At 34.3% G+C, this 9091-nt stretch overlaps 2 protein-coding genes across 2 annotated transcripts; one reads left to right on the forward strand and one right to left on the reverse strand.

Annotated features, from left to right (window-relative positions):
* The first annotated feature begins 1486 nt into the window (after positions 1-1486).
* On the forward strand, positions 1487-2954 carry LOC104785357 (LOB domain-containing protein 15). Its single transcript, XM_010510554.3, has 3 exons — positions 1487-1805; positions 1968-2226; positions 2425-2954. Exons 1-3 carry the CDS (start codon positions 1792-1794, stop codon positions 2827-2829), a joined length of 678 nt encoding a protein of 225 aa, XP_010508856.1. The 5' UTR covers positions 1487-1791; the 3' UTR covers positions 2830-2954.
* Positions 2955-4366: 1412 nt separating this feature from the next.
* On the reverse strand, positions 4367-8631 carry LOC104785358 (protein NRT1/ PTR FAMILY 5.1). The gene is made up of 4 exons (XM_010510555.2): positions 8277-8631; positions 7943-8160; positions 5947-6503; positions 4367-5334 (listed from the first exon to the last, which is right to left on the reverse strand). Exons 1-4 carry the CDS (start codon positions 8380-8382, stop codon positions 4467-4469), a joined length of 1749 nt encoding a protein of 582 aa, XP_010508857.2. The 5' UTR covers positions 8383-8631; the 3' UTR covers positions 4367-4466.
* Between the last annotated feature and the right edge of the window lie 460 nt (positions 8632-9091).

Consider the following 9091-nt stretch of genomic DNA (forward strand, 5'->3'; position numbering starts at 1 on the left):
CTTCAAAAATGAATTGTGAAACAACTATCTTACATTCTTATCTGAATTCAAAAGACACCTTTAATTTTTAGTTTTTTTTTTCAGTTTTGTTAATTCTAAAGATTTATTCGTATTTTTCTTCATTATGAAATAATTCTATCTGCTAAGTGCTAACTCAAACTTAGAATTTTATATCAAGTACAAAGACGAAGAGAGAACAACGGGGCGACGATTTAGGCTACAAATACGGGTCAAACAAGAATACATACAACTCCAAAGCTTTCTTAGAGTATAAGCAATCTTCTTTCTTTCTATTCGATTTTGAATTGAAATTGGAGTTGAATACTAAAAATTATTCTAAAATATAATATAATTACAACAATATCACCCTCTTTTTCACCACCCACTTTGATAGAACACCGCTCTGTATCTTCTACCTCACATCCGAAATCTAAGAAACTTTTTTTCGAAATAAAAGGAGAGATAGTAGTAGTACGTGTGTTCTTTGTTCATGGTTGACGCTTTAAAGAACTATTTTGGTACCATCTACAAACAGTGACCCTAGAGACGGTATATGGACCTAAAGTTGATAGCTGTTGATTATTGCAGTTAAAGAAAATTAATTTTATGTTTCACATGTTAATTGATGGTGTAACTAGTCACCAAGTACGGTGTTTTGTTGAATTTTTGGTTATTGTATGGTTTATTCTTTGACGAAGATTCTTTGCATATTCATTCTCCTATTTATATATGAATTATAAATACAAAAAAAATGTACAAAAATACATACCTTAATTATGCATGCATACGTAAAATTATAGTCGATTCGTACGCAAATATATTAATTAAATTAATTTGATTATATATGTAACTCAATTTCAAAATAAATCAATCTATATATATAATTAATGAACAAATTACATAATGAGAGCCCATATAAAGATGATGAGGTTTCTTGATTTGGACAAGAAACACTAACATGTCAAAAATCATCAAACTATCATTCTCATTCACTCTTTTTTTTATGAGAGAAGTATACATATAAAAATATCTTCTCTGAATCTTTCACCAACTTTTTACTATTATAAACCTTAAAACTATTTAGCTATAGCCTATAGTAAACTACTCAGCTGTCCCATTCGTGTGCGAAGGATTAGGTTCATATGATTTTCAGAAATATGATTTGTAGAATTTGAAATTTATCTAATTACACGCTAAGAAAAAAAGAAAGAAAAATGTGTGCTATAAATGTGAAGCAAAAGTCCACATGCGGTCATGGACTCATGGGAAAATAAAAACATTAAAAGTAGGCATTAAGCCCGAAATCCATCTGTTGTTGCCTGACCGATGAATATGAGTGACTACATACATGTATACAAGTATATTTATGTATGATCAGATTCGTAGAGTCAAAAATAAAAATAAAAAAACTCTCACAGCTCACGTGCTCAAGCAGTGAATACAGCTCTCCAGTCCCTTTACTAACTAGATATCTTCAGTTGTTTTCATGTTAAAAGAGAGACTGTTCTGCTTCTCGAGCTACCAAATCCTGTTTTCATCTCCATATATAAGAAAGTTCTATTATAAGCTAGCTCATCTTTCAATATATATATATATAGACACATGCATACACTCGTACATACAATATATGTATATACATCGTGATCACTAAATCTTACACTTGGTATTTTACTTGCCTTTAAAGCCTTCCTTGGTTATCTTCCTTCACACCCTCTTTAAGAGTCACTTGACTTTAATATTTCTCTTTTTGTTTCTTTCTCCTTTTTTTCGATCCGCTGAGAGCATGCCTGAATGTCAAGAGAAAGGTAAAACGTGAACATCTCCTTAGTGAACCTTTTTTTTTCTCTTCACAATGATTAGATTTTTTTCCCTCAACTGGTGGATATGGTTGATATCGACCTTGTAGTCTTATATATCTTCATGCTATTATTGAATACTAAAGCTCTTCTTCAATTCGTTGTGTTAAGGGAGAGATTTGAAGAGATAGGGAAGAAGATCAAAAGAGAAGCAGATGCTTGGCCACATCATATGGCAGGAATTAGAAGACCAATGTCGGGTCCTCCCGGAACCCTCAACACCATTACTCCTTGTGCTGCCTGCAAGCTTTTGCGCCGTAGGTGCGCTCAAGAATGTCCTTTTTCGCCATATTTTTCCCCACACGAGCCTCATAAGTTCGCATCCGTCCACAAAGTTTTTGGGGCTAGCAACGTCTCCAAGATGCTAATGGTAATAACCATTTCAAAACTCATACATAGTCTTAATTTGAACATGCACTTAAGCTGATTAATTCTTACTAGACACCACATATATATTTTCGAGAGATATATGGCTCTGTATTTTGCTATGAAATATCTAATTAAGATAAAATATATATAATGCTTTTAGTAAAATTCTCATAATGTGAAACAATTCCAAACTAACCAGGAAGTGCCTGAGAGCCAGAGAGCAGACGCAGCGAATAGCCTTGTGTATGAAGCAAACGTGAGGCTAAGAGATCCGGTGTACGGATGCATGGGAGCAATCTCAGCTCTACAACAACAAGTCCAAGCTTTACAATCCGAGCTCACAGCCGTAAGATCCGAGATTCTCAAGTACAAGCAACGAGAAGCTGTCGCCACTTTGATCGTACCTTCTAACTCCCAAGTCGCCGGATATCACAACTCCGGTGGCGTCTCCGTCATTGCACCACCACCACAAAGACCGTCAACTCCACCGCAACCTAACGCGGCTCATCCTCCTCCTTCATCGTCTTGTGTTTTCTCTCAACCAACTACAAGAGCCTTAGAATACGGCGACATTGAAAGTGAGAACAACTCCTACTTCGGTTAACATTTATTTGTATCATTCTACAAACACACACAAATACATATAATTTGTTTCGATAATTTTGTGATCCGATGATTAAATTAAATTAAATAAATATATGAGAAGGAAGAAGGGTTGATTTTTATAAAGCCTGTCATTAAATTTAATGAATCTATGATGCATTTAGATTTGGAGTAGCTTAAATTAAACTAATGAGTCATGCACACTAAAGTGAGTTTCTTCCTCTTTTTTGGTTATTCTAGAGCCCAAGCAACATAATGTAACTTAACTCTATAAAAAAGCTACTTGCACCAAATTTTGTGTGATATAGCTGGCTTTGGATCTGCAGATGCGTGTGTATAGTGTTTATTGGTTGGTTGAAGTGTCAGCTGTGTATTACCATTAATTCTTTTAGTTTGGTTTTGTTTAAATTTATTCTTGGGGTTTCCTTTAGCGTATCGAATTAATCAATCCAGCTTACTGCTGACCAAATTCATGCAAACAACGTTCGCTAGGGATATGTTTAGCTTCAAAATGGCAAAATTAAATTAATATTAGAAAACAATCAAATTAAAAATTAAACATTTGACAAAAATACATATTTTCGTAAATTACTTCGACAGTGCATCAATATATGGCGATATACATCAATTAAGATTTGTAGTCCTTAGATTCATTAAAGATTTTTCATTAAAGGATATAATCTAATGACATATGTAACTTGTAGTCCTTTTATTCATTAATGATATAATTGGTGGTAAATCTGTCGGTAGAATATACTGTATATAAAGACAGTTTTTGGACATCTTTGATCGCCAATGTATGTTACTATCGATATTTTTATGTCGATCTCAGATATATAAATTAAAGTCTGGGTGTAAAGGAATCAATCCGCTTCATTATTTTGAAAACGTGAAATACACTTGGTTTAACGGCCGTTCTCACTAATTGTAAGTTTGTAACACATCCTGATGATATATGTTAATTAGACATATTTTCATACCGGTTGTAATCATTCATAGAACTATAAGCAAAATAGGTCGGACTCAAAAGTCATATTCAAAAAATCAATCCTATATAAACCTAAATTGTAATTTGAAGACCATTGACTATAGCTTTTGTGGTTGGAAGGCTTGTATCTAGGGTCAAAGATAAAATCCTTATAGGAGATGTGATGTTTTGTGTTTGGTCCACTGTCACGGTTGCTTCATCCTATGGTACTTAACTTATCCCTTTTCCGAAGGGAACATACTATTCCATTTGGTACTTATATATCTTCCATTTGGCCTTATTTAAATCGTGTGCATTTTTTTTGTGTGTTTAGATAGGGGAAAAAGTACGATTGTATAATAAGAGTCTAAAAAGTTAACTTGCTCGATAGATTTATATCATTGGTTGAATCTAAAGGTCAGAAGGCCCGTTAACTTCCAATCAACATCATGTGAATTCCCCAATGTTCACGTATATGTGACCAATGGAGATGGATCTCTGGGTTCAACAAGTAGACCAAAACCACTGAACTTGAGTAACAACTTGTTACTTCCACATTTTAATTGTTTGATTAGAATAAACACCAAAGTTTTATTCATCATGTTAATTAGAATTTCACAACTTGAAATTTTTGAAAACCATATATATACATATTATTCTCATTGTTATAATTAGATAGTAAGAGGAGATGTATCTAAGGCTTTGGCCTCCATCTGAACACATCCTCCACTAACCTCCTTGGTGTCATCACTCTTGTAAACATACTTGCTCGCTGCCCACAAGAAAAGTCCCATGTTCACTATCGAAATTATCACTAGAAACCCATAATAGTAATCAAGCCTAGAATCATTCAAATTATCCCCAATCCAACTTTTCCCTCCGCCTTTACTCGTGATCTTATCAATCATTGTCACCAAGAAGCTGTTCAAAAAATTTCCAAGGCCGATGCCACTGGTGAAAAACGTTGTTCCAAGGCTCTGCATCTCCTCAGGTGACTGATCATAGAAAAACTCAAGCAAACCAATAGCGTTGAACACATCCCCAATGCCTAGAAGAGAGTATTGAGGGAGCAACCAGAAAATGTTCATAGGCACAACTTGTTTGGGGCTAGTTATGTGAAATTCCCTTATTACACGCATCCTCTTGACCTCCACGGCTGAAGCAACCGCGATCGCAACAATTTGTATGGCAAAACCTATCCCTAGCCTTTGGAGTAGAGTGATCCCTCTAGGGTTTCCGGTTTTCTTGCGCATGAAGGGAACAAAGTATTGGTCGTACATGGGCACAGAGAGAAGCATCGAGAGCGTAACAAAGCTCCCCAGTGAAGCCGCAGGGATCTGGAAGTTGGACCCAATTTTTCGGTCCAGCGTGGTCCCTTGTTTGACGAAGAGAGTGTTGACTTGTGCCCACAAGGTGCTTGGGATTAAAGTGACGAGCCATATGAAGGTAAGTCCTAGCACACGCTTTGCCACTTCCACTTTGGTCACCGTACATGGTAACTCTCTTGAACGCGTCTTAATGGCCGCTTTATCCAAGAACCTGTAATAGCACAATCCAAATTATTAATTTATTTAAATCTATATATACATTTGCTATTCAAATAACAAAAAAGTACTTATGTGAAGGAATATGTTTTATCAGTTCCTAAAAATGTTTGATATTTCATAATCATATATATATATACTAATGCCAACAAGTAAAGCTACGTGCATAAATTGTTTAATATCTTCGTGATATCTTCAATTTTCTAAACTTCAGTAGCTTTGACAATGTAATTGATCATTTTGGCACGAAACTGTAGTGGGGAGATATTGGAGAACACATTAACGTGTAGAAGGTGAGAATTTGGGACCATCAAATAAAAGATTCTACAAAGCAGAGCAGGTGTAAAAGAAATTCAACATTATATATATATATTCCACGTCATAACCTACCAGAGAGAAAGGCATATTTGGTAAAAAAATTATCCAATGGTTCTATATTCTATTGGCCTATAATTCTCTGTCAACCTACAATCACACTCTCTTATTTTATTTTTCTTCATAAATAATGGCAAGGAAAATAAAAATATTATCCGTTTATATAAATCAGAAATCAGAAATTATTATAAGATAGTATGAGTTATTTAGTGGGATGGTATGCAACACTGACCTGAAGGTGGGAGTGTGATGAACTTGATGTTTACCGTTGCTTTTGTAATAATGGGAGTCAAGCTCATAAAGCTCCAAGTGGTCATCAGGACAATGAACATTTCGGTTTTTGAATGCCGTGATCGGAACTTGAATCAAATCTTTCGCCAAATTGTCTGATTTGACAACTTTGTGTCTGTAAAATGGTGTTCCTACATAGAACACAATGAGAGAAACCAAGAGTCCAACTGTAGGTATGCCATAACCTAAACCCCATCCGAGATTCTCTTGGATGTAGACAAGGCCTAATGTGGCAAATAATGCACCCAAGAAAGAGCTAAACATCCACCAGTTGAAGAATGAAACCTTTTGTTTTTTCTCTTCAATGCTATAACTGTCGAATTGGTCCGCTCCAAATGTGGAAATATTAGGTTTTGTTCCACCGGCTCCAATAGCTATGGTATAGAGAGATATGTAGAAAAATGATATTTGTAAGGAGGACGCCTTGTTGCATACCCCGTTTTCGCATGTCGGTCTGAGGGATTTTACCGTTACCGCCATGGTTAAGAGAATCATCCCCTGCAAACAGAACTCATCATGAAATGTAGATATTGTTTATTTTTGTTTTGAGTTTACGTTAGGATTTACGTGTTATAAAGCTATACGTGTTCATGTTTTTATTTGAGGAGTCATCTCCCATATGTTAATCGAAATTTCCTAGTAAATATAAGTACTCGTTTTGTGTTATAAACTTATAATATATTTGAAAAAAAAAACTTAAAAAATTTATATTTTACAACACTTTTCAAAGTAAGGTCCGTACGTGCATTTTGAAGTTAGAAGACAGTTCATGAATTGATCATGTATATCAATCCACTTGTTGAAAGTCACTTCATGATTGAGATGTGATTTAACAAAAGTCATAAGTTTTTATTTTTTTCCTCCCTTAGCTAGATACTGATAAGATATGCATTTTGTTTGCTAAACCAATAAAATTGAAGTAAAGTGAAAATCATGGGTCCTCTTGAATATGTGTGGACAACAACGTTTGATACGTTATACGTATCCATGTCTTATCTATATTATCTACATAAACTATATCTCAGAAGTAAAATAAATCGAAGTTAGCTTTCGTTAACTGGTGCCTTCAATTCTGACACGTGGTCAACATTATGGACGCAGATCAAACGTGTTCGACTTTAGGCCTAATAATCTCAGACTTATCAGTGCCAAATGATTAGAAAAGTACCCCAAGTTTTGTAAGAAACAACTACCAATCTAATTTTGTCTTAATTAAACAACGCATATTTCTACTCACATGCCCACATCACTGCCTCGAACAGGTGATTTAAGAAACCGTTTGCTATATAATTTTGAAAAAAAAACTCTTGCCTTCGTTAGTTAACTCTAAAATATAATTTACTTTTCATACCAAAATTGCATATATGATATAATTTTAATTTGTAAACAAACGTTGTTATCTAAAATTAGTTACTACATTATACAATACATATAAACAAACTACATATTTAAAATAACAATTAAAAGTCATTGCTACTTGTTCTTTGATGTATAGCTACAATACAAATTTTTATGATCCACGTATATTTTTATGTATTTTTCTACTTTTTTTTTTCTGAACCTTCTTAATAACATTCGCATATAAAATATATCCGTTTTAACAGAAACCACACAGTTGTCCTCAAATATATTAACCAGTGAAAAAGATGCAAATATTTTTGCCTTCGTGGGATAAACGTTCACGGACCATATCCGATCGTACGTCCAAAACGCTACAAACACACACATGTCTACTCCTTTATCATGACCAACCCAAAGCAAACAGAGTAAAAATAAACATTGGTAGGAAAATATAAATTTTTTTAAGAGAAAATATAACTAAAACTTTTAATTTTCTAAGTTTGGTTTCTTTGAAAGTTGTTAAATCGTGTTGGCTAGTTTAGTTAATAAAATTCACATTTTAACCATAAAAATAAAACAGAATGTAGAATATATACCAGGACGTAGATGAGAGAGGAGGCAGTAAAAGTCCAGAAGCGGCCGATGTATGAGTCGGCGATGTAAGCTCCAGCGATCGGAGTGATCCAAACCGCACCGGACCAATTATTCACATTTCTAACCGAGGAGATTGTATCTTCGTGAAGTCTTGTGGTCAAATAATTCACTAAGTTCGACGCTATTCCATAAAACGCCATCCTCTCAAACGCTTCATACCCTTCTCACACACACAAGCACACAGAAGACTATATAAAGATTTCAGGGACAACAACGCACGAGAAAAATCTATATTTTTAATCAAGTTATCTTTATTTGAGATTTAGGAAAGTATACCGAGGAGAAAAGAGCAAGCTCTCCAACGACCGGTCTTAGAGGCGAGTATGGGACGGCCTTGGAGGTCGACGGTACCATCTTGTGTATAAACATTTGCAGCCTCCATTAACTGTTTTTTACTTTAAAAAAAAACTTATTATAATTCTAGTGTTTGTTTTTTCGGGATGTTTTTGGTAATGTTATGAGAGTTGAGAGAGCTATGAGAGGTCAGGGCTGTGTAGAGAGAGACTAAACGGAAATATTTTAAGGATGCATAGTTTTTATTTTAATTTTCTTTTGCTTTATTGAGAAAAAAAAAAACGAAATGAAAAACAAAGGTCTTAGAGATTTGCTTAGTTTAGCTATTGCCTTACTCTTCACAAGCTCGAGTATGTGATATATATAAAGCCACCGCTAGATTTTTTATTTCCTTTTCATTAATGTCATCATCATCACATTGGTCATGTAACCACCACCATTATGATCATCATCACTATGAAATCCTTTTTAGCATATACAATTTTTTAATTGGTCCATTTTTTATTATTATAGTTTAAATATGGAAGAAATACAAAACAAAAGTCCTATGTATATTGAGCCGTAGAATTTCTGGTCATCAGCAAACAGGTAGCGATGATGACATTTTTGGTTCCAAACTTCCAATAATGATAAGAATCCCTCAATAAACCTACATATGCCATCCTGTCACATAACAACAGCAAGATAACTCAATAGAAATATATACCGTCTGAATTTATCATTTCTTTGTATCACCTTTACGCCGTATATGTTCATTCGATGCTTCATGTATTTAGCGTATACGTTAATGACCGACA

The sequence above is a fragment of the Camelina sativa genome, chromosome 5 (genome assembly GCF_030686135.1).
Source record: "Camelina sativa cultivar CO46 ecotype springtype chromosome 5, ASM3068613v1".
NCBI classification, from domain to species: domain Eukaryota; kingdom Viridiplantae; phylum Streptophyta; class Magnoliopsida; order Brassicales; family Brassicaceae; genus Camelina; species Camelina sativa.

What these genes read in the sequence shown, in the direction of transcription:
- LOC104785358 (XM_010510555.2), bottom strand. Translation starts at nt 8,382, where the DNA reads ATGGAGGCTGCAAATGTTTATACACAAGATGGTACCGTCGACCTCCAA. An exon ending in CCTCTCTCATCTACGTCCTG is followed by an intron (nt 6,504 to 7,942) that starts GTATATATTCTA and finishes TTCTGTTTGCAG; the next exon opens with GGGATGATTCTCTTAACCAT. An exon ending in CATCACACTCCCACCTTCAG is followed by an intron (nt 5,335 to 5,946) that starts GTCAGTGTTGCA and finishes GTGCTATTACAG; the next exon opens with GTTCTTGGATAAAGCGGCCA.
- LOC104785357 (XM_010510554.3), top strand. An exon ending in ACGTCTCCAAGATGCTAATG is followed by an intron (nt 2,227 to 2,424) that starts GTAATAACCATT and finishes CAAACTAACCAG; the next exon opens with GAAGTGCCTGAGAGCCAGAG.